At 36.8% G+C, this 25081-nt stretch overlaps 4 protein-coding genes across 5 annotated transcripts; 3 read left to right on the top strand and 1 right to left on the bottom strand.

Annotated features, from left to right (window-relative positions):
* Positions 1-989: 989 nt before the first annotated feature.
* Positions 990-6653, top strand: gng13b (guanine nucleotide binding protein (G protein), gamma 13b). Its single transcript, XM_079455877.1, has 3 exons — positions 990-1227; positions 2977-3109; positions 5470-6653. The coding sequence occupies exons 2-3, from the start codon at positions 3012-3014 to the stop codon at positions 5573-5575; spliced, it is 204 nt and encodes a 67-aa protein (XP_079312003.1). The 5' UTR covers positions 990-1227; positions 2977-3011; the 3' UTR covers positions 5576-6653.
* Positions 6654-17775: 11122 nt separating this feature from the next.
* On the top strand, positions 17776-19598 carry dctn5 (dynactin 5). Its single transcript, XM_079455711.1, has 6 exons — positions 17776-17929; positions 18084-18152; positions 18245-18363; positions 18457-18568; positions 18653-18755; positions 18889-19598. Exons 1-6 carry the CDS (start codon positions 17882-17884, stop codon positions 18984-18986), a joined length of 549 nt encoding a protein of 182 aa, XP_079311837.1. The 5' UTR covers positions 17776-17881; the 3' UTR covers positions 18987-19598.
* On the bottom strand, positions 19094-22359 carry rpusd1 (RNA pseudouridine synthase domain containing 1). Of its 2 annotated transcripts, XM_079455710.1 has the most exons (7): positions 21914-22154; positions 21590-21784; positions 21378-21501; positions 21193-21295; positions 20485-20586; positions 20070-20401; positions 19094-19285 (listed from the first exon to the last, which is right to left on the bottom strand). In XM_079455710.1, exons 2-7 carry the CDS (start codon positions 21769-21771, stop codon positions 19250-19252), a joined length of 879 nt encoding a protein of 292 aa, XP_079311836.1. In that variant the 5' UTR covers positions 21772-21784; positions 21914-22154; the 3' UTR covers positions 19094-19249. The 2 variants fall into 2 exon arrangements, with proteins under 2 accessions (XP_079311836.1, XP_079311835.1); XM_079455709.1 differs by lacking the exon at positions 19094-19285 and having other exon boundaries at positions 19317-20401; positions 21914-22359.
* ndufab1b (NADH:ubiquinone oxidoreductase subunit AB1b) lies at positions 22175-24560 on the top strand. The gene is made up of 5 exons (XM_079455712.1): positions 22175-22535; positions 22917-23039; positions 23208-23295; positions 23892-23997; positions 24084-24560. The coding sequence occupies exons 1-4, from the start codon at positions 22386-22388 to the stop codon at positions 23981-23983; spliced, it is 453 nt and encodes a 150-aa protein (XP_079311838.1). The 5' UTR covers positions 22175-22385; the 3' UTR covers positions 23984-23997; positions 24084-24560.
* Positions 24561-25081: the final 521 nt, after the last annotated feature.

Below are 25081 nucleotides of genomic sequence, written 5' to 3'. Positions count from 1 at the left end.
TTATGGGTGTGCTGACTGAGGGTTTCTCTGTGATGCAGTTGGACCCACTAAGGCCCTTTAGTTAGCTGTCATGTTATAACAGAGTAGCCACCAGTCCATCCACACAACATCACAAATTAATTGTTGGACATTATTTAAAGACTGCTTTTCTTATAAATATAACTGACATACACAAGTGTAGCTGTAAAGATAATAAAATATCTAGAAAATAGACAACCCAGCCATTCTCAATCGTACAGATTTAATCATAGACATTAATTGTATCAATCCAATATAGAAAATACAGAACCTCCCAATTCTGTTATTATTTGGATGTGTTTACAGTATTTTCCATCTGTGGTTTACTTCAGTTAGCAACAGCCACTTCCTGACCATGTCCATGCATTTTCTGGTCATTATTTATTTAATGAGACAAGCAGCTCTTATGTTAAATTTCTTGCCACGATGTTAACAGCCATAAGCCATTCAGTTCACATTTTCAATATGCAGCTTTGCTGTTACTCACTTTACAATACATGTCTCGTTTTACTCTACTCTTTTTTCCTATTTGTTACATGTGGTATACAGGACTAAGCAATTCCAAAAATGCTCTAATATTGCACGATCAAGCAATCTTTCCTTACAGTATTTCTTTCTGCAGAAACTTTCTGTAACATCTATCACTGCGCACCAGCCCTTTGCTGAGACCTTTACCGAGCTCAATTTTGCCATATTTGGGCATAAATGCCAGGCAAAACGTATACAAATAAAAGCAGCATATTATGAAAAATCTATGCACTAGGAAGAAATCACGGTTGATGCACAGGTTCACTGGGCGTCCTTTTGTCTCGAACAGTAGGAAAAAGCATTTAGACTTTAGACGCATAGCCTATCCGCCCTCCGATTCTCCCCTCCCTTACAGATTCCCCCCAACACCTCCTCTATTCGATCCTACATTGGCCCAGCCGCGACTGAATAGCGTCCTTGCACTTTAGCACTGCCATCCGCTCAACTTCTTCAGCATCATTTAATCGTTCTCTGCTGCCGCTGCTGCCGGAGCTTCACAGCATATGAACACAGTCTGCTCCCTTTGCTGTCTACAGCGGATACACGATCGTCCTTCGCATTTTCGACAGCAGGATAAAGGCGTATCTGTGATTTTTCCCATTGTTTTTAAGGACAATTCCAAAAAAAGAACATCTTGTGCAGAAGACGGGTTTGGGTACTACCCAAAGATACATCACCGAGGTAAGAGCTAACACTGTGAATTGATATCGATCAAGCATTTTACCGGATGGACTCTTGATGACAGTTGACATAACTTATGATGCCTTGATGGATATTCACATCATGTCTTGCATCATTCATATTTTCTCTTCGATTATCACCGATTCAAACGGAAACGATTTCACCGGTGTTATATAAAACTTCGATTTTCTGCATCCTGCTTTCTTTACATTCAACACCGCAATACACTCACAAGACAGAAGAACACACATGAAATTACAATCTGCTTTCAGTATTGCTTACTAAATAGTTTGATCTTTTAGGGGTGTTCTGTGAAATCTACACATTACAGGTAGGCTTACCGAGCAAGACATGCTCGTTGATATCTAATGGAAGGGCTGTTTCACAAAGGTTGTATACAATCTTATCACAAATATTTTCGCACCAGTTCACATCAATTGGGATGTGGGCGTTCATATTCTGATAAGCATCGGAATAAACACAAGCCACTTTTGTAATGATAACATTTTACATAATTTATTAAAATAAACTAAAAGCTGTATGACGTTGACCTACATCAATGAACGACCTACATGGCTTGGGAAATTTGATGGTCCTCAGTCTAAAATGTTAATGTATTAATGTGTATAGGCCACACACCGCATTACAAACAAACAGTCTGAATTCCTCCATTTCATCAAAGTTGGTTCATGCATTAATAATATTTGGTTCATGAGTAATGGGAGAAGTGAAAAAAGAGGTTTATGCCTTGCGGCAAGTGGCCGCATATTTTGGGACACTATTGATTCAAAGGGCCGTATTTGTTTAGGGCCTCAGTGAAGCACTGTTGAAATCCCTCTGGCCAACAACTGATTTCTGCTTCCATTACATTTGGATGAATGTCACAGTGGCGGTCACAGCTCACAGTCCATATGAATGATGCACTGATAGATGGTTTAAGAAGTTTTGGAGCATAGCAAAATGTCCAATGTCGCCCAACTCTTTTAAACATCACTTTTTATCACTGCTGGTCTGAGTGTGTTTAGTCTCAGATTGTGAAATCAGAGCTTTTAGAGTAAGAGGCTCCAGCATTTGCTGTTGCTCGGAAGCGCTTAAAAGCCATTATAGGATGGATGAAGTCGGGCAGCAGAACACCTGCATGCTCAACTGTATCTAACTGTATCTGTTGTCTGGCTCACACATGCCTTAATGCTGGTTTCCTCTTAACATTAAAACACTAAAGACACTAGAATGGAGGCATTGGCCACACATCTAAATAATACATTCTTTGTTTATTTTAAACACAAATACATTTACGTTGTGTCAAAATACATTCATGCATATTTTTAAACCATATAATGACACAATATTAATTGTTTAATTCACCATTCATTTTAATTATTGTCAAATACTTGAATTTATCAATTTAAATAGATCTGAACAATTATGGTTGTTAGCTAGAAAATCTAAATAATAATAATAATATTTCATAACTACTGCTGAAATGTAATTTTGACAATGAACTTAATGATTTTGTTGCTTTTGGTGTCATTTTTACCCTAAACTCTGCTAAATGTGGCACACAGAGGTTTATTCTATATTATATGATATATTTGTATGTTTGATATGTAACCTAACAGTGCATGGTCTGAGGGGGGTTAAAATAATCAAAACAATCACCAAAGCAAGACGATTTATCAAGTCAAAATGTCTGTTTTGAGACGGAACATATAAAAATATATCTTGTCAACTTTCTGTCTTGTTGTTTAGGTTTAGTTTGATCAACTACATATCAAGCCACAGTCATGGATGAGATGGACTTGCCCCAGATGAAGAAGGAGGTAGAAAGTCTCAAGTATCAGCTGGCCTTCAAAAGAGAGAAATCCTCAAAGACAGTGACAGAGTGAGTATGACCTATCAGACTGTGCTCCTTGTTCTGTCTATATTTTATATATGGAGAGTTTGGTTGCAAAGTGAGATAACAATTTTATGTGTTACTGTTTTTTGTTAGGTTAGCATGTTTTTATTGTTTTTTATTGTGGTAGTTAGCTGTATTTATCAGTTATTATGGCTTAAATCAAAACAAACCAACTGCAGATGCAATTGATATTAATTGGAATGCACAATAAAAAACATGTTTTAAAAAAAAAAATTAAACGGAGTTATCTAATTTTGGAACCAAACTCTTCATATATTGAATACATTTATTTTGTTGATATATTAAGCCAAAGTTTGCGACAACATACAATGGAATTTTCATGTCGTTTTATAATTTTGTAATCTTTGTCTATATCAATGCAAGTTATATATAATGTTTTTTCAAGGAAAAACCACTACATAAAACTGCAAATTGGTCATGCAGATTCGCAAAATAAACTGTGCTGACAGCTTGCAACAAAGACCAGCTGATTCTATCCCTAAAGTCCCTATAGTTTCTTTTTATTGAATGATCCTGAAGCTGTACTGTACAGTTACGTCTAAATTAGCTTTCTTTCTCAATTTTAAGGTTCACTTCTAGTCACAAATTAGGCTGTCCAGAGGCCAGGTCCTCCTGCTCTGGTTCTTTGGGCCAAAGCTAATGCTTTCATATCTCTGGTGCTTTACTTCTCAATTTGAGAGCAAGCATGGCCTGTTACTCTGTCAGTGTGACATCTCATTTCCCTCTGTCCCAGTGCTCTCTTCCTGAAATATTCACCATGGTAATTTCTCTGTGATAAATTACATTTTACCAAGCAGTAATGATAGCCCAGTTTATGTCTATGTAGCAGTTCTTCCCACATTATTGTGCAAATAGGCTAGAGGTCTAGGTTAGAAGTGTTTGAGAAAATACAATGTCTAGTCAGTATTCAAATTTAATTTTTTTATGATTTAATTGTAATTAATTTTAAATTGCCACTGAAATCGTAAATGTGACATCAAATTTCATTTTGTGTTGCGATGGGATGGATGGAGTCATGTTCAGCCTTTCCCACATAAATCTAAGAATATCACTCTTATTTTGGGCACAGCATTAGTATTAATCATCTGTGATGTATGGCGATTTAGCAAAGAGTGATTAACACCCTCATTTATTATTTGTTTCATACTGTATGTGTGGTGTGATCTTGCCTGTCTATTTCCTTAAATCACTCAGCATTCAAGTGCTGTGTCAGACACCTCTTGGCTTTAATAATGGGATATTTAATTCCCTGTGCATTCTTTCACTGCACAGATAAACAAGAAGCAGCATGATATAATAATTTTGCCTTTATGTTTTGCCTTTTATATTGGTATATATATATATATATATATATATATATATATATATATGTGAAAAGTTTGGTGACAAGATGAGTTTTAAAAAATGTTTATGATGTTATCATGTTTTTATTGTTTTATAACATGATTTTGAAAAACATTTAAAACTGAGTTGGATTATATATGACAAGTTTGGTTCCAAAACGAGTTTTAAAAAATGATTTTAGATTTTAAACTTGAATATATGGAATAAAACAATTTAATGAAAGTATTGAAACTGATGTCAATGAAGTTTCAATCCATATTTTCATACTTTCATTCAATTTTTTCTAGTTTTATTCTGTATATTCAGACATTCATTCCACATATTCAGACTTTCATTCCGTATATATATTCATACTTTCATTCCGTATAGTCAACCAATCATACAGTATTATAGTATTATAGATTATAAAATATATGTATAATATATAATATATGTATTATTATTTGGACTACTGGAATTCTCTACTGGCCGGCCTTCCAAACAAGTTTTCAATCAGCCTAAAAGAACCAATGTAAGGCAAAGAAAACCTTTACGCATTCGGTTACCCTGTGCTGGAATGAACTGCCAGCCTCCACCTGAACTGCAGCATCCTTCACAACTTTCAAAAATAGCTCAAAACATACCTGTTCCGCATTCATTTGATGGACCAATAACAGTCTATGCCTTGTGTCAAAAAACTAAATGTTATGAATTCTCCCTTACTTACTCCAGGCTTAATCCTCCTAGTAGCATGGCCTTGTAAGATAACGGTACTGTTTAGCATGTTGACAAAATGTTTATACACTCCCCTACTATGTCGCTTTCGATAAAATGTCAAATGAACAAATTTATATATATATATATATTTATATACAGGTATATTATAGTTAATCTTTTTATCTGTAACCAAAACCGATCAAGCATTATTGATGACATTGCAGTTGCCTTTTAGAGTTTGCATTACATCTCAGAATGCTAAGGAAACGTCTTCCTCTCCTCAGCTTGGTGAAGTGGATCGATGAATGTGTGCCTGAAGATCCTTTCCTGAACCCTGAGCTGATGAAGAACAACCCATGGGTGGAGAAGGGCAAGTGTGTGCTCCTATAAAAGAGGAGCAACAGCAGCAGTCGGCCCAGCCCACGTCTGAGCCTTCACCAGCCTGACTGGATCACATTGTGCTTGCTCTCTCTGTTTCATTCCCTCACCATGAATGTACAGTAAAAATAAGACCACATACACACGTCATGACCTCTAGATAGTCACTGAAAGGATTGGACACGTTACCAGGCATTCCTATTCTATTTATATCATCAATATATATTAATAAGCAGTTAGTGGAATTTATTTTGCTTATTCGACTTTGCCGTACTGCTTGCGCGCTTTAGATCTTCAGTTCAAGCATAGTGTCGACATGTAAATGCCAGAAAAGGCCTGTTAGATGACAGACTGCATGACAGGAGAGAAAAGAACACAGCATGCCCCTAAAAAAGCCTTTACAGCTGATGTTTCGTGGCACCAGAAAAGGCAGCAAGGTTGTAAATTTCCCTCTGTTATGCAGCCAGTGCATTTGTCCTGCAGGCTGTGCACTATTTATTCCACACACAGAACTCTCAGATAAAGACCATTTTTGAACATGTACAGATCTTTTAATTAATTAACTTATTTAATATTAATTTATTGATTTTTCATTTGATTTAATACCGGAGCTGTCAGTGCTGACTGCTTTAGAGGCTACAATGGACCTGCGGTTGTTTAACTAAACCCCTCATTTCTTGAAACCAAACAGAAAAAACGCATCTCGTCAGTTCACCATTGAAAACTGCCTTGAACACGATTTCCTTAAAAAGAATGTATGTGTCTTAAGGGATTAGAAAACCATCAGTACCCGTAACCATTGAATGGATATGCAAACAGAGAGATGTGCACTGGCCAAGGCTTTTTCTTAGATTAATAGCTTCATCTGCATTTATGTGGAGATACAAGGATGTGGGGTTCATTTATGACTTTGTTTCAAGTTTTTGTATATTTAAACAATAGAAATCTGTCTAATTATCTAGAGGTGTGTTACATGAATGCTTTGAGAAAATATGCATAAGATCAAGTACTAGTTTAATGAAGCAATAAGTGATTTTTTTATTGAATGTTTTACAAAAAAAATCTTATGGAATAAAGTAGAGGATTTTTAGACACCATTTGTGTGTTTCATTCAGTTGTGTCATATGAGTTGGGGGCTTTTTACATTGCAATTTTCGGTAGCAAGGTTGTTTTTCGTTAACAATTATGCATTGCCTTTTGAACTAACAATGAACAGTACTTCGGTATCTACAGTATTTGGTGCATGTTAAATTTACGTTGTAACTGTTCAAATTAGTTAATGCACAGTAACATGAACTATTGTATTGCATCCACTAACATTAACATGCTGAAAACTGTTACTTTATGGTCAAAATAATTCTGTTATTTTACTTTTCAATTTGAGAGAGAAGGCCAGCAATTTATTTAACAGATCGGGTCTCTCTTTTAGACTCCATCAAACAAATTAAAACCTTAGGTACAGCAGAATCTTTATTCTCAAATCACTGCGGAAACCATTACAGAGTCACTCTGCTAAATAATGAAAAACAGGAGAATCTATTCTGTCCAAAGAAAGCTCAACAATCTTTCCCACTAAGGAAAAGAACTTCACTCCGTTCAGACACATCTGTGTACTGCCAACTTTATCCTGCATTATAATCATACATCTTGATTTGCACTTAATGGATCTGTGTGTGTAATGTGTAATCTTAGACTGTATAACCATAATGTGTATGACAAACAAAGATGCCAAGGGTGCTTCTCTAGGCTTTGCAGAAGATAATGGCACACACTCTGAGATTAAAATTGGTAATCCCGATGCCCATTGCCATAGCCAAGCTTAGCCACACATTCACATGATTGCTCTCTACGCTGGTTGAACTCGCAGCAGATGACGCTCTAATCTGCCCAAAGTAATCCACTCTCTCTGCCCCCATAACAAATCTCCATTTCAAAGTACATATGGGATCATATGGACCAACAGTCTTCTTAAATGTACACATCTGGGGTAAAAGCGATACTCTTGAAAATGGCCATAAATCTGTGTATTTGACCAAGCTTGGCGTCCAAATAAGGCAATGCATGCTTCAGATGTCTGGATTTGAGTGATTTATGCTAAAAAGGGCATATCAGAAAGAGCTTTTATATGGGATGTGAATGGATTTATTACAAGAGCGAATAAATTATGGGTTGTGACCTGTAAAACCACACTGACTGTCCTCCGTTGGAAATTCTAAGAAAGATGTGTTGTGCGAAGGGAATAATGAATGTGTAATCCAGGCAGACATCAAATACACATTTTTTGAATTCATTGCACTGACTGCCCTGACTTTTAAAAGACCTAAAAATGAAAAGTCTTTCATCGTTTATTTACTTATTATTTGAAACCGTTCGTTTTTTCTCATTTTCTTTTTAGTATGGACACAAAACCACTGAGACATTTCTCAAAACATCACATTTGGCGTTCCACAGAAGAAAGCGTCATATAGTCTACAAGTTTGAGGAATCACTAAATATATATTTTTGGTGCATTATCCATACAGTGCATACAATTATTTTCAAACTTACTGTTTTTGGCTAATGTAATGTCTCACCTAGTTTTGCTTCTAAGTATACCCATCTTGTTTTAAGGATGTTTAGTTAGAAAAACAAATTAATTCCAAGTTTCTTCAGGGATTGTCACTACTTAAACATTATTAGTATTAATCTTTTTATCAAATCAAAGGCCAGTGTTAATGAAACTTTTTTATAACCTTGTCCATGTTTAAAGAATATTATGTAACCAAATCAGGGAAAACATGTCACATACAGTCCATCATATTCAATAGATCCCACACTTTCTAGAACGTCTTGAACCAGTTTCCTAACATAGTTTTCTCTGAAGTAATTCAATGTTATCCACCTATGCAGCTCACATAGACACTGCAAGCAGATCTTCACTCATTCTGATATTTGGATCTTCATAAGGAGCTTCATAAGATGGGTTCAGTGGTATATGCATGCAGATTGTGGCCATTTCTGAAGTATGTCTGTCTCTGCAGTGTGACTTTTGTCCCCTGACAAAGACGGTTGATCCAGTTCTGTCAGTGGACTGTTATATAGTTAACCTACACATGTATTCCTGTACAGTCGAACACCTGCACGCTTCATTCCATTTCCTTGTGTGTCAGGGGAGATGGTTCAAGTTAAGGCCATGCTTCATTTCCTCAAATGAGGACAGAGCAAAGATTCTGGAGACAGTTTTCCTTCTCCCTACAAACTCTTCTATTCTGTGCCCCGGGCTAATTGGAATGGGCTGAGTGTGAATTGAATGCGTATAGACGTGTGTTGGGATCATGATATTTGGCCCACTTTTGACACGTGCAAATCTGTTCAATGTGGGCGCTACATATGGTTCTGTACACTCTGTGTGCAGTGACTCTTTATAACTGAACGTAGGGCTACTGTATATGTCCTTACAATTAAGAACCAGCCATTTTACAAGTCAAACAAAAACAAACTGAGGCTGGGTATTATTCCGCTGTGGTGTCATTACATGGCTGAGTTAACCCCAGTGGGCCTGTTGTGTTTGCACAACGATCTGCCTGAACAGCTCAAGAGGGACCTAATGCCACAGCTTCTCCACGGTGTTACAGCCACTCCCACAATCTCTCAGGCAACTGAATCAAACCCACACCAGATCTGGCGAAGTCTAAGAAACACATTTTTATAAGCATCAAGCATCAAAGCTATTTGCATTAACTTCTGAGATACGATGTTGTGAACAAACGCTGTCACCACCATTCCACTTTCACACAACAGGCTATGACAGGAAGTCGTTGCTGTGACGTGCCTGTGTGCCCCAGTGGTCCCTCTTTAGGAGATTAAAGCCCCGAGCTGACAGCTCTTTAATCTCTGGTGCTTTGTTAGCGGACCATGTGCTGGGGAAGCAGCATTGTCTTATGGGGAATGGGTCTGGGCTGAACACAATATTTTACATCATCAACAGCTGAGGCAGGAGTTGGTTCTTTAGGAAATAATAAATGTTATTTGCTGAAGCCACTGATTCTGAATGATGCATTTTCAGGGGACCAGAAATGTGCAATCTAGTATAACTCTAAAGAGAATATCTTTCCAAAGTCAACATTTGAAGATTGCAAAATCCGAAGAAAATGGGGACTATGGAAAAGATATGGTGAAATCAGTCAAATTGGGCAACTTTTTGGTTAATCGCTTGGGACACTAACAAAAAGCCTTTTTTTGTGTTGAATTGATGTAATAAAATCAAATTGTTAAGGCCCTAAAGGTTTTGAAACATTAGCTGCCCCACATTTTTTGAGATACCAGTGTTCAGGTTGAATGGGCCGGCTGATAAGCAACAATGGGCCAGTCAGACTGCAAAGTGAAAGAGACATTTCTAAAAAACAATATTCAAATACATCTAATTTATAATGTAACAGTGTAACATTGCATTTAAATAACATAAGAACAAACATTTTAATTACATTAAAACATCAATTTCATCAATAAAACAAATTTCACGAAAACAAATGTAACAATTACGGGTAGTGTTCTGGCAACAGATTAACACCGATTGTTTTTGTGCCGCATCCCTGGCAGATCCTTATGTTCATTTCTGACCCTTTTCTTTCCTTTTTCATTCTGTCTATAATAGTTTAACATTGGGATACTTTACTTCAATACCACTATAAATATCACTTCTATATCAAAATGTCTCTTTAACCCTTTCTTTTCAGTGAGTAATGCAATAATACAATAAATATTAATAATATAGTTTTAATAAGAGCTACCACCAGAATTTCAGAAGATGGCACATTTTAACTAAAATTAATGGCTCATTTTATCTTAACACATTCTGACCTTACTGGTAAGGTCAGTAACAATTTTTTTTTAAATAAAAATCTGGATCATTTAGTAAAAACAGCATTTTACTTAAGGCGGAAGTTAAGTTACGTCATTGTGAAAAGGGCCGATTGGGACGCAGCTTTAGCTCTGTTCAAGGTAAGCATGCATAAAATCATAGCTTTAAACTACCGTCTTTTTTGTGTCTGTGTTTAGTTTGGCTGCCTAGCTGTGCGGGCAACCATTTGACGTCTTCAGAAAAGAACATGCAGCCTCCTTTGGTTCAAATGAGTATTACATGTAGTCTTTTTTTTAATTACAAATATTTGATGTTTTTGTAATTACAAATGCTAGTAGTTTAATGCTATTACAATGCATTAAGCCATACATCTCTCTATACACTGGGTTCCCTTTAAAATATTTGGTTGTATCTCTGGTTTTCCTAATATTCACTGTGGAAAAATACGCCTGCGTTACAAAAGAAGAGGGAGTGACACTCATTGAATTCCACTGGGACTGTGAGGAGGCAAGATTCTGAACAAGTTTGATGCTTTTAGTCCAGCATCTTCTTTTTTTATAGCACTCTTCAATTTGAGTGAGAATAATTGCCACTCCAACAATGCTTCTGGTCAAATAAAATATAATTTACATCATCTAAATAAATTTTTAGCTGTGATAAAAATGTTGTGAAGTAGAGCGTATTAATAGTTATGGATTATTAATGACATCAAATATTGTACACACAGTGCAGACACAAACAACAATGTCTACGAATAAAATATTTAGAGCACTGTTTTAGGAAGCATACTTTAGAAAACCTTAAAAACACCTCTGTCAAAGATTATTTTCTCCACACAACCTTGCGACATGTCCATTCATTGTGTGAACACATCTCATCGACGATGTAACTTCCGTCTCTTTGTCAATAATCTTCTCTCTTGTTTCGTCCCTTAGGTCTAATTAACCAGCTCAAGCTCAGAAAAGCCCAGTCAGCCATTTCAAAAGCATTAACAATTCATAGATAGACCTCACAAAAATAGACTGTCCTTTCTCTTTCCATTTGCCTCTTAGATGGAGGGGGGGGTCAGGGAGGTCCTTGGATGTGAGATGCATATAATCTGTTATTTCTCTCCTCCATTTCAACATCCGCTCCAATCATCTTTTCGCTCCATCCCATGAGGTAGCTCAAGCTGGAGCACTCTTATGAAGCTGGATCCTTGCCATTGAGATTGAATGATGTGCACTGAAATGCAGCTCCCTCTGCACCATCAAAGCAGGCCCATCAACACTACATGCTTCTTGTGAATCCTTAGACACCCTTTGAGTGTTACAGTGCAGTTTAAAGGAACAGTTCATCTAAAAACATTTTACACGTGTCATATTTTACTCACATTTGTGTTCCAAACCTGTATGATCTTATTTCTGCATAAAACACCAGATGGGGCAGATCCAATTGGATGAAGGTAAATTCATAATTGAAAATGTATTTTGTATAAAATCTTTTATCTCTGGTAAATTGTAAAAACACAAACCCAATCCTGCAGGCCTGCTGCTGATGCAAACTTTTCTCTCAAATGCTTTGTATTTCAACCAAAACACATTCTCCTCTGTTATTAAGTTTTCATTCAAACAACAAGGCGCATTTGCTGCAAAATACGTTGCTTGGTTTTTGGCATCTCCTGTCAAGAGAAAGTTGCTCAATAAAACATTGCTTGCACAGTAAAACTTTAATGGCTCTGTCTTCAGGCATTAGCCCACATGAACACACATTTAGGACATCTTTTCTACATAAGCCTTATCTAGAAAAGCCACCCCTCCCAGAGAAGATTTAATGGTCATTTAGCAAATAGAACTACATCCCAGATCAACAAAGCATTATTTCTGTACAAATGATAACGGTATTAATCATTTGCATGCATTCAAGTAAATGTAATGTCCCAGTCAAACAGTTTTTCAGTTTTGTGTGAAAGAGTTAGTTAAGGTAAATAAAAAGCTTCAGAAGACCTTATCAGTAAAAAAACTAAATTCATACATATGGTACATAGTCATTGACTCATACATGCATGAACAAGTGAGATTCATGGTAGTATATGTGACACAGACAGTGAGAGGGATTAAACGCTAATCTGATAATGTGGCACTCTCAGTGAATACAATAAAACAAAATAGATCTTTTTATTGAAGGCTGTTGATGAAATCAGCTTAACTCGCCAGACAAAAGCACTATGATCCCAGAAATCCAATGAAGCCTTTCTCCTATAATGTCTTAAGCACTTCGAGCATATATAAAAATATTGCCAAAGGCCATTTACTAAGAAGCTTTAGTTTTCAAAACCATTTATTAAATTGCATACTGTATATGTTTGTTGGTTTGATTAATGTCATAGCTATTAAAAGTTAAACTGCGAATATTAAAATGTTCTTCGTGACATTTTTTTGTAAGATCTATGAATAGGATGTGTTTGTTGTTTTTAATAACATATTTTAATAAAAAATCACTCCAGTATTAGTTTTGAAATATTACTAATATAAGTGAATATTAATTGCATGAATCTCTCCCCCTCTCGTGACATCACTGTGGAGTTTGAGTTCAGTAAAGTAGAAGTCTGTCCTCCATTGTCCTTTTCCACAAACATGTCTGAACACAAATCTCATCACAGTAAGCTCTGCCACATCCACTTCAACGTTCACATATGAAGCACCAGTTCATTTATCATGTATAATGTAGACACATCTTCACATTACACCATTAAATAATATCTTAAATTATACCTTTTGGAAATTCATAAGATATCTTGTTATTGTAAAAACAATTAATATGAACATGAAGCAACCACGACCTAGATTCATAGACGAAATAGATGGCATGTCATATTAACTTACAATTGTTGAGAAAGATGAATGAACTGTAAATACTTTGAGATGAAAAGAATAAAACAACATTTCCAGGTAAGGGTAAACAGACACTACATAAATATTTACAACCTGTCACAGAGTCTGAATATCTTTACCAAACATGGAATAGTTTTTTACATGTATAATTACATTTCCGGACTTTTCTGTGCGTGAAAAATTATTCATGCTTTATCTTTTTATCCATTTTTTTACCAAGGCACCCACCTTCCTCAGGTTGAATAGACTCCATGCTGGCTTGACTGGGCAGGGATTTTAAACAGAATATATACAAACTCTAATATCATAATGGTTATTTCGAGCAGACATGATAAGCAGCTCTGATGACTGTATGACAAAAAAAAGTCTGTCCTCTGTGCTTGAAAAATCACAGTCCTCCTCCTCCAACTTTACTACAATATCATTCTTGAGAGTTATTCATGGAGTTTTAGTATTACAATGCATAATACAAAAAACTAAAAGAAATGTTTGGGGTCGCCTTGCACCATCTGACCAAGAATTGGTGTTTCACAGGTTTCAAGGTTCAGATTACTTGTACAGAAGATTGATGACCACAATAGTTGCATCGATCCATATGCAAACTGAACTCAGTCCTCTTTTGGAAGGAAATCCAAACTGTCGCTCTGGTTGGTGATGGCTTGCTCCAGCAGGGCTCTTTGGGTGAGAGCAGGAAGGTAGAGAAAGCTGTACAGGAGCCCTAGCAACAGAAGAGCAATGATCAGAGGAAGACCCCAATCTGTGGTCATGATGGGCTCTTCACAGCGGGCCTGAAGAAAAGACCCCTGCATTGTGCTGGCGGCTGACGGAGAGAAAAAGAGACATTTTACTATTATTAGAGGTCTAGAGGTCCGCTGTCCAGAGACTGACGGGGCGTGTGTGTCTGTACGTTTCCCCTTGACAGGACACACCTGCCCCGAGCCACACACAGCTGTTTGCAACACAGCTGTCAAAGTGACACAGCAGCCAGATGTCAACCAATCAGGCAGGTCCTGCAGACACATCCAACATGCTAAGGGCGTCGGAGAAATGCCAAACTTTGATGCTGTCACAAGTACACATCAAGCAAAGGATATTTCATTACAGTCGCTTTTAGGGTATTACAGGTGCACGACTGTTGACCGAAATCACTCACAAACTAACATAAGGGCTGATTTTAAATGTTATGCAACATTATTTGACCACAGCAAACAACTAATACCTGAAGTCAGTGCTGATGACTACCATTTATTTACCTGATATATATAGGCGATATGGCAGATTATTTACCAAGACAGTATTGTGTTTGTTTCAATGCAAAATAAAATAAGTTTGCATACTTCTTGAGGAATGTGATAAAAAAATCCCTGGGCTTCCCAGAATAGACTGCACTTTTAAATGGATGATTTATAATGGTTTGATGTGCTCCTCATTCGGGACAATTATGTCTGTTGTGTATCTTTGTAGTGCTAAATAAAAATTACAGATTCCGCAGGACGGTTTAATCTGACGCACATACCTGACCCAAAGTTAGCTTCCGGTCTGTGTTTGCCGACCGGTTTGGCTAGTGTCTTATAATATAACTGTTTATATTATATTCAATTTATATTGATATTTTATTGTATAATAATTTGTTGTATTTTATTGTATATTAATTTTATAAAATAAACTATTTGTTAAATGGGTCGTGTAACTTTGTCTCATTTAAGTTTAGCCAAGTAACGGTTCTTCTACTGGTAACCCAAAATAATACTGGCAAGACATACTTTTAACTTAATATCTAATGTACTTTACTTATTTAATTTTCTTGTTTTCAGATATAATTTGCAGGGACTTAATATGCAATTACCTGAAATTCAGTTTGGGCCTCAAAAGTGTGCATGCGCAGTAGGCTAATGTAGGCATATGTTGTTGCTGTTAAACCGTCTATGTGAACATGTACTGTGCAGGTACAAATAAATGGCATTTAGTCCCAGAAGACCACAAGCATTTGGATTGCCTGAATTCATATTCAAACAGGAAAGGGACATTCAGTCTAATGCCACTTATAAATGAAGCAGGTAAAGAGTCTGACTCAGATGGGCGGCCTTAACCTCCGCTGAGAAAGGGCTTTCCCTCAGCGCCTAAAAATCAGGTCACCTCACTGTGGAGCACCAAAGCAAGGACAGGACACACACTGCAGAAGAAACCTCAAAGGCATCCATTGTTTTTCAGAAACAAAAGCATGTTTTACAGATGTTGGATGTAAATAAATAAATAATAAATGACAAAAATAAATATTTTATAGTTTTATATAAATCAACTGAATAATAATTGTATTTATTTATTCCTTCAAAAATGATATTACTGACATTCTCCAATATTTGTAAACAATAACCATATTTATTGTATATCATTTAAGCATCATACAAAGCATCCATGCCATGTAGTGCACCCATTTCTTCTGGCACAGCAGCAAAGTAAATACAGTACGTGACTCAATGCATATAATTCAGTTGCATTAGATAGCATTTCCCCAAAAGAACAAGCATTGCATAACAGCTCAACAGAGACAAAACCTGAGGTTAATAAAGGGAGTGAAAATTATAACAATTGGAGTACTAAAAGAAATGGGCGCATGCAAACAGTGCCTCCAGATCTCCTTGTCTCACTTAGAACAGGCAGAACGAATCATCTCGACACAGCAGCACTTGATCTAGTCTTGAGTTTGGCTGCATTGGCTCTTCTGCACAGATTCTTGCGATTTGAGTCGCCCACAGACATGGAGGCTGTGTTCTTTATATAAAGCTCTATACCCTGGCCACTGCATTACAGTAGCTTATAACCGTCATCACTAAACTGTAGGATGAGGGTATGAATCTACATACCCTGTTGTGCATATACACACACATACTTAAAGTATTAAAACAACATTCTCCTGACACTATGACCCGTGTACTATTTTTATCTCAGCCAGCACTGAGAACTTCACTGCTAAGTGAGGCATGGTTTAGCTGAAGTAATGTATGAAAAGATACCACATTTGGTCATGAGAAAGGATGACACTTACAATTCTAAATAGCCATTGATTTAAAAAGGCTGGAGATATTTGACATGCACTTATAAGTCTGTTATGTCTTGCTTATGTTAAAGGGATAGTTCACCCCAAAAATGAAAATTCTGTCAGGAATTACTCACTCTCTAGTTGTTCCAAATCTGTATACATTTCTTTGTTTGGTTGAACACAGAGAAACCTATTTGGACCAATGCTTGTAACCAAACAGTACTTGGACCCCATTGACTACCATATTAGGAAAAATGACAATGGTAGTCAAAAGTGCCCCAGAATTGTTTGCTGTCCAACATTCATTAAAATATCTTCTCTTGTGTTCAATAGATCAAAAAGAAGAAATATTTTGTCCTACTACAGTAGTCAAAGGGGTCTAAGAACTATTTGGTTATAAGGATTCTTCCAAATATCTTCCTGTGTATTTAGCAAGAACAAAGATACAGATATGGAACAACTTGAAGGTGAATAAATTATGACATAATGTTTTTTTGGGATGAACTATCGCGTTAAAATCAGAGACAGTCCCAGATTCTTGGAGACACATAAACAGTTCCTGCTGTTCACGTGGTGGATAAAATATGCAGTGTGTGCAATGTGGTGCTGTAGTTCTCATATGACAAAGAAAATGTAGTCATACCAACTTTGTTGATCTGATTAAAAAGTCAATACAGTTATTAATACATTTAAAGAGTCAATACAAGGGCTATGTGACCTTCACTGTAATGCTGTGATAACTGATCTGTGGTATTGTATAACTATTGGAAATATTAACCAGACGGATGTGGACAGCTGGGGATTACAGGATGGTTTTACACAACCACCATTTTTAGTCAAGGTGAGACGGTTGAGTATTCCCTATAGAGAAACTGCAGAGGTTATTTTAACTGGATTGAATCTCATACATAATAGACAGGACAGTTTAAGAATGGTGGCTCTACAGAACAAGCCCACTAAACAACTAAGGATTGTCTTACAAAACGTACATTGTTCACAGTGCAGTGGATTTGTTGGACATAGCCTCATGCATGTTTACAGCTCTTTCACAGAATGCTTTTCTAATGCTCGATCAAAGCCTATCCCGGATTTTAATCCACGAGCGCAGACTGTAACGATCAATAGCACGTTAAAACATCTGTACCCGGAGTATGAAAACTGTGAAACGATGCAGGAGCGCCATCTTGCGGTGTAAGAGAGTCTTGCAGTTTAGTATATGCACGATTTTTCAAATATTTCAAGAAAATGTCTTACTTTATGATATATGGACTATAATATATGCGAGAGAGGGAGGAAGAGATTAACCGATTCCCAACCCTAAATATAATCTTAAATAGTATTTTTGATACACAGTCATATCTAGTTGATATAAGAATATCCTGCTTTCTAACACGTTTCAAGCAATAAACAATGATTAAAAATGGTGGCAATTTAACATATTTTTACAAGATGCTCTTCCACAACTCTTATGCACTAACCGGAAGCGGAAGCAGCGAGGGAGCGGTTGACTTCTAGTCATTTGAGGAGCCTAGCTAGCAAAACAATACAATACAATATTTGCAGAGATGGAGCTTTGCGAAATATTATACAACAAGGCGGAATACATCGAAACGGTACGTAAATAAATCCACATTTACGTTATAAGCAATGGGTTTCACAGAAATAAATGGATAATTATGGCAATAAAAGTCTGTATCAAAGGGGCTTGTTCATGTAACGTTAACTTAATCTCTACTCGCATCACAACCTTACATTTGATCTGTATAGGCATCGGGCAATAAAGTCAGCAGACAGTCGGTTTTATGCGGCAGTCAAAACATCGTCCTCAATGGAAAAGTGAGTCACGTCTTTTTTCTTCATAATGAGTCTATTGTAATTTTCTTCAGTTCTCTTAGCAGATGCGTTAACTGTGTAAAATGCATTTTCAGACTATTGTGATGAATGACTGTATCATCAGAGGAGATCTCGCTAATGTCAGAGTTGGGCGACATTGTGTCATTAAAAGTCGCAGCGTAATCCGACCACCGTTCAAGAAGTTCAGCAAAGGGTGAGTAGTGCTTCTGTCCTAATGCACCTACTTTACATTTTTGCTGGCATTTTAAATATGTGTTTATTTGCCTTGTTTGCTGATGTACACCAGGGTGGCTTTCTTCCCTCTACATATTGGAGATCATGTGTTTATAGAAGAGGACTGTGTTGTCAATGCTGCACAGATAGGATCATATGTGCACATCGGCAAGAACTGTGTGATTGTAAGTAGACTTCATTTGTTTTGTGGTTGTGACTGATATTGTTACCTGGGGGTGGTGTTTTACAATAGGATTCATGCATTTCAGGGTCGACGCTGCGTCTTGAAGGACTGTTGTAAGATATTGGATAATACTGTCCTTCCGCCAGAGACAGTGGTTCCACCATTCACAGTATTCTCTGGTTGTCCAGGTGTGCAGGCTACAAATTATTATTTGATTATTTCTTATGCTTTCTGTTAGTTACTGAAGTGATTTTGTGTTTTGATGATATTTTGCAAGTGAATTATTTTGTCTAATGTCTTCTCTATGATTCTGTATTTCAGGTTTGTTTTCAGGAGAGCTCCCTGAATGTACACAGGAACTGATGATCGATGTTACCAAGAGTTACTACCAGAAGTTCCTTCCTCTCAGTCAGATTTAGGACTTAACTTTTGAGTTTCTCGGGGACCAAAGGCACTAATAGACTATTACCCCACCATCCTGTGCTCTACAATCTACAACAAGAACATTCATACCATAATTTTTGTTCTAATGCACAGTTTTACTTATCTGCAGTAAAAATCCCTATCTATCATGGTTATGCTAACATAGAGAATATAAGGGCAAGCAGGTTTTGAATTAGACACACCATATCTTAAAGTACCTGCATTTCAAGTCAGCATGTGTAGATGTGCTAAATGGATCTCATTTCATGCCGAGGCACATGGCAGGCTTGGATGCCTGGAAAAAAAACCACAAGACCCTATTTATTACAATGCTTAGCTTTACTATTTCTGTGACACTAAATGTTTTCAAAAACATTACAGTTGTTAATAAATGTTTTTTGTATATACCGATTCTTCATCATCATCATCAACGTACAGCAGAATTTTGTAGGCTTTCTTGAAATAACATTCCATGCATGAAAAATATTGTGTAGGAATAGATACACTTTAGTAGCCGAAGCTGAATTTTCCCACACACTTAAGTATCCAAAGCTGCATTTTCTCATTTTTGTGAGGTAGGTTCATTTTTGTGTGCTGTTTTTTTGTAGATGCAAAGACTGTTCTAAAACAAGCTGCATAAAGTTAAGCTATAGGAATAATAAGCACCAGCCTTCCAATTAAATGAAAGGGAAAAAAACATTTTTCATTTTTGTAGGCACAAAAAAAGTGCAAAAACTAAGTGTATATAAAAACGAATACAAATAAAATAATTAAAATGATTTAAAATAGAATTAAAACAGTAAAGTTTTAACCTATATAGGTTTTCATACATTAAGCAACCCCATATACACTTTTTACACATGTTGTACTTGAAAAATACGTTGGTTATCAGAAGTCAGGCCTTTTACAGTGCTTTTCTGTACACGTATAGTTTTTGAGGAGCATTAGCTACAAGCTGCCTTTATAAGAAGGGAATCATTGTGGTGTAGCATGCCTAGTATAGTGTACACCAGTAAGCTACCAAGCATAAAAGTTAATTAGTCAAGATTCCATTCACACAACCACCGCTGACACTGAACCTTTTGTTCCTCGCTCTCCACTGGGCTCCTGTGCACTGTCTCTGGTTCTTCTTGGCTCTCTTTCATCTCAGCTTGTGGCTCTGTTAAAATATTCTTCAGTAGATCATCTAGAGTGTTCACACAGCTTTTTGGTGCCCATTTGGAGTCCAGGCTGGGCAGAAAAGGATCTTGGGCTATAACCTGGATTGGTTCCTTCTCAAGTGGAATATGTAGGAAGTACGCATGCAACATCATGCGATAAGGAGTGTTGTCTGTCCGTAGGCTGTAGGTGTAATCTCCCACTATTGGGTGATGAATAGCACTACAGTGGACTCTGAGCTGGTGCGTCCGTCCTGTAAAGCACTTGCGTATTTAGTAAAGTGGAAAACATTGGTTTATAAACTTGATGTGTATAGTTCAAATCTAAATTTGATACCTGTCAGAGGCTGCAAAAGCACTTTTGTGACTGGATCTCCTTCATATGCTCCATACTCTAAAACTGTAAGCTCTGTCTGGCAAGGCTTAGGATTCCCACATCCTGTAGCACATAAGAGTGTAAATCTTTTGGTATTAAAGGGGTGGTATGGCAAAAAATGGTATTCAACCCAAAACTTTATGGCTTTTTTGGAACACAATTGTTCACTGTCATAATGTTCACATTCACTTTCATTGTATAGAAAAGAATTGTCTCTTCTTCTATAGTGAAACGTTATGTCGGTTCCGAAAGACAAGAGGGGATGCAAATACATATCTGTGTAAAATAAGTAAAATTTTTAGGTGAATGATAACTTAGCTAAGGTATTTAATAGGGATGCACCGATATCGGGCCCGATTCCAAGCTCATGTACTCGTATAGATATATTGATACTTCACCTGACAGAACTGACTGAAATTTGTGCTTTGAACGTTTGTGACAAGTACATAAAATTGTATTAAATGTAATATAATATAACATTTTCATAATGTGTTTTGAGGCAGAGTTATTAGTTTCATTGGCTTGCGATTGGAAAATTACCACCTCGCAACAAAAAATACAGGTACAGGCATCGGTATTGGCATGTACCAGAAAATAACATATGTACTTGTACTCTGTCTTTAAAAAATGGTATCGGAGCATCCCTAGTATTTAATAAAGGATACTGACCTTCTGCTCCTTCAATGCACATCATATGAGTCTTGCCCTCCGTTGTGTTCTTGCCAATCGCAAAGTCCAGAGTCATTCTTTCCTCAGCCACAGTGCCACGAACCTGCACATAGTACATAGTAAACAAGACTTTGTATGTAAAAAAACTCACAACTATATCAGTAAAACACTGAATTGCACAGTACCAGTGCAAGATAAGCTTTGGTAACCAGTCTCTCTTTAAAACAGCGGTATGCATGCCCTGCTGCTGCCTTATTCAGTGCTACACATAAAGCTCCACTTGTAGAGAAATCCAGCTGATGACAAAACCTGAGGAAGAATATAAACAAACATAAGTCTCATATATATGATGACTTGTGATATTCAATGTGGCAGATTACACCAAAGGGAAAAAGACCTGAAGCCATAATAGGTGCCAGGATCTGCAAGCTCTGGGAAGTGATGCTTCAGCTGACTCTGAACAGTCTGCTTCTCGTACCACATTTTGCTGTCAATGCGGATGTCCCAGTGCTTGTTAACAACTATATAGTTTTCGCTGCGGTACAAAACGCTGAGATTCTCCAGACTCGCAAGCTCCATGTTCACTTTTCTCCTGCAAAGAAGCAGCAGGGTCATTCTGCAACTAACGACAAAATATCTAATAACACATATGACGCTGGTCTGGTGAGGATTATTTGATTTCTGCCAGTTCACAAACTGACTATACAGACTGTTTTGATACCTGATTTAGAAGAGCACGGTCTTCTAACGTAACTTCAACTGGTTTGTTTTCGTGTTTACAGCAGGACGCATGCTGGATGAGGCGTGTAATTTAGCAGATCTTCTTTAGAATAAACAATGCATCGTACAAATGTTGGTTGTGTAAAATCACAATTAATATCAGCGAAGATGAAATGAACGCACTACTTTAGTTGATCAATGAAATCTAACTTGCGTGTGCAATATTTTTCAAAATAAAAGCCCCACATGTTACCAGTGAAACGTATTTAAATCACACACACATTATTCTACACAACAATCGTGTAATATAATTTAAAACCTGTCCACTGTCTAATGACTACTTAGCAAAGTTAAATATTTAACCGCTCTAATGTAAAGGTGTAACATTGTTCGCATGAAATGCAAACACAAAACACGCATGCGTGTGTGTCAAATTTATGTCGCAGTGAATTGTGGGACTCGTCGTCACAAACATGGCGTCTCGTGCGCTCGCACACTGTGTGCGCTCCATCGCTCGCGCTTCTGCAAGGTTAAATCAGGGAAATGGATCCCTCGTCTCAGCCCATCGAGCGCTCTCTATCATGTCATGCGGTCAGAGGTCGAGGTGGACGGAACTAGTGCGGGTGAGCTTTCTGCAGATGCCCAGTGTTTGTCTGGCCTGCTAGTGCTGGATTAACATTGACCTACCTGTGTCTTTCCTACACATCTATTCCTGCATGACAGTTGGCGACCGTTCTTCGAAAGTTGATATAGTGTTATTAATGATATACATTTTTTGCATTCAAGCAGGGGTTTTAAACGCTTTCATCCTTATTGTGTACAGGACGTATCAGTTGATCCGTTTCTTTCATCCTCCCTTGTTGTCTTTTCTTATTAACCAATGAAATGCAACCTAATTTATGAGTGGCATGTGCTGCCACTCACTTGAATATTTTCATTTTGGTTCATTTAATACCTAGAATAGATGAAGGATTGGAGACTTATCACCTTTGTTTTGCGTCTAGATTTCAGGGCCACCTGTTCAGCTGTGTCGGCATTATGGAGATCTTCCACCCCTCACTTTAGAGAGCATCCAAGACCGTGTTATCTATGTCCTCAAACTGTATGACAAGATCAATCCTGAGAACGTGAGAAATGCTTATTATATTTGTATTTATTTTCTTTTGTTGCGTGGGTCATTTACATCATTTTATACATTACATCAGTTCTACGCCGTTACAAAACTAGAATAACTGCTTTGTTATATTGATAGAAGTATTTGTGAAATGTCTGATATAATATACTTTTCCCCCAAGCTTCAAAAAACATCTCATTTCATGAAAGATTTGGGACTGGACAGCTTGGACCAGGTGGAGATTATCATGGCTATGGAAGATGAGTTTGGTTCGTACGGATTTTCCTGTATTTCTGATTCTTCATTTCTATCATGTTATTTCACTCTTCCGTCTTTTTATGTTGTCCATCATTTTTTCTGTCCACCAAATATTAAAGGGTTAGTTCACAGAAGATTTGCTGTTAATTTCCCCGTAGGACATCCAAGGTCATACTGTTCAGTTTTTTGAGCCTGAAATGCAGACAGGCCACCCAATAGTAATCTTTGTGCTTCCTGATCATAATTTGTCTCATGAAGTGAAACGATTGCGTTAGGAAAAAAATAAATATTATACAATGCTATTTAAAACGTTATCACCGGTAATCCTAGAACGAGAGTTCAATTTAGTAAAGCACATGGTTGCAACTGGATTCCTCGAAGTGTCAAATGCATTGACATTTGGCATTAAGGGAGGCTTTAGATATTTATCGGTAATAAAAATGTCACAGATCTCCCATGCATCTTTACTATTCTACTGAAGAAATTATATTCCCTACAATTGGTGTAGCCTGAGGTTAACAGCAAATTTTCATGAATAAGCTGTGAACTGATGCTTTGTATGAAAAGTCATTCATTTGAAATTTTATTGATCCTCGATCATCCACAGGATTTGAGATACCAGATGCAGAGGCTGAGAAGCTTATGACTCCTGCGGAGATTGTACAGTACATTGCAGATAAAAAAGACGTGTATGAATAAAAGCATGTCACAAGGTGAGTATACAGGCATGTAAGGTGTAAAATGTTATTTGAAATGATAATTTTTCTTGTTGAAGTTTAATGTTCTTTTATTTCCTCAGGTACAGACCATTAACAATAAACAATATGGACATGGATCAGGTGTATCTAGGTAGTTTCCCATTTCTGTCATACCTCTTCTTGTCTCTTATGGAGTCAACTGCCTTGTATTTAAGGAAAATGTCACTAAACTCTTGTGAGCTTGAGCTACTAAATAAATCCAAGACGAATGGAAATGAATTTGTTTTTCTTTCACATGAGACTTCACTTTGTCCCTCTAGTGGTTGAAGTGCGTCACTCCAACCTAATTTCCAGGTCAAAGTCAATTGATTTCAGCTGCAGTGTCTTTTGTTGTTAAAATTCTATTAAAAAGGGTAAAAGTAGTTTCATTATTATGGCCAGAATAACATTTCAATCCAGGGTGAGGTTTGAGAGGATTACCATTTTAAACCATACCATGCAAAAAAATAGTAGTTACATTTATGCATTTGGCAGACACTTATCCAAAGCGACTTACATTGCATTGATGTATAGTACAAGTACTTTTCCTTTATTAATCTTGAAAAATCAATCACAAAATTAACATGATCTTAATGTACTGTAAATCTCCTCCTGTTCTAGCACTTGCAACTAGTATCAAATCTGACACAATAGACATGATTCCTATTTGATTTAAGTGCTGTTGTTGTCATTTCAGTGTAGCAAAGCAAGCTAAAAATGACACATATTTAGAGTTTTGCTTCAAAATATGTATTTAATGATGGATGTGCATTGAGGTTCAATACGTTGAGTCCCATGAACATAACATGGCATTTAAAAATTCTTCGTAAGTATTTTTTGGGGTAAACTACTCTAATATAAATTTAAACATGCCCAAAGAACTTATTTCTATAGGTGAAAAACTTCTGTCAGCAAAAAAGGTATACAGGAAGATACATGAAAGCATCTTGGTAATGCTTCTACAATTGTGAATGTCTTTCTAAAATTGTCCTTTAAAAAGGTTTTAAAAAAAATTTCCCACAAAGTTGCAATTTAAGTAAATTTCTGCATGAAAATAAAA

The sequence above is a fragment of the Barbatula barbatula genome (assembly GCF_947034865.1).
Source record: "Barbatula barbatula genome assembly, chromosome: 5".
NCBI lineage: Eukaryota > Metazoa > Chordata > Actinopteri > Cypriniformes > Nemacheilidae > Barbatula > Barbatula barbatula.
Note: the sequence above shows the minus strand (reverse complement) of the source record. Positions and strands in the feature narration are given on the sequence as shown.

Bases quoted from the DNA above. Each gene is read 5' to 3' on its own strand.
- gng13b (XM_079455877.1), top strand. From the start codon at position 3,012: ATGGATGAGATGGACTTGCCCCAGATGAAGAAGGAGGTAGAAAGTCTC. The intron at 3,110-5,469 runs GTGAGTATGACC...TCCTCTCCTCAG, and splicing joins TCCTCAAAGACAGTGACAGA to CTTGGTGAAGTGGATCGATG.
- dctn5 (XM_079455711.1), top strand. From the start codon at position 17,882: ATGGAGCTTTGCGAAATATTATACAACAAGGCGGAATACATCGAAACG. The intron at 18,364-18,456 runs GTGAGTAGTGCT...GATGTACACCAG, and splicing joins TTCAAGAAGTTCAGCAAAGG to GGTGGCTTTCTTCCCTCTAC. The intron at 18,756-18,888 runs GTGTGCAGGCTA...TCTGTATTTCAG, and splicing joins AGTATTCTCTGGTTGTCCAG to GTTTGTTTTCAGGAGAGCTC.
- rpusd1 (XM_079455709.1), bottom strand. From the start codon at position 21,771: ATGGAGCTTGCGAGTCTGGAGAATCTCAGCGTTTTGTACCGCAGCGAA. The intron at 21,502-21,589 runs GTCTTTTTCCCT...ATTCTTCCTCAG, and splicing joins GGCACCTATTATGGCTTCAG to GTTTTGTCATCAGCTGGATT. The intron at 21,296-21,377 runs GTACTGTGCAAT...TACTATGTGCAG, and splicing joins CCAAAGCTTATCTTGCACTG to GTTCGTGGCACTGTGGCTGA.
- ndufab1b (XM_079455712.1), top strand. From the start codon at position 22,386: ATGGCGTCTCGTGCGCTCGCACACTGTGTGCGCTCCATCGCTCGCGCT. The intron at 22,536-22,916 runs GTGAGCTTTCTG...TTTTGCGTCTAG, and splicing joins GGTGGACGGAACTAGTGCGG to ATTTCAGGGCCACCTGTTCA. The intron at 23,296-23,891 runs GTTCGTACGGAT...GATCATCCACAG, and splicing joins GGCTATGGAAGATGAGTTTG to GATTTGAGATACCAGATGCA.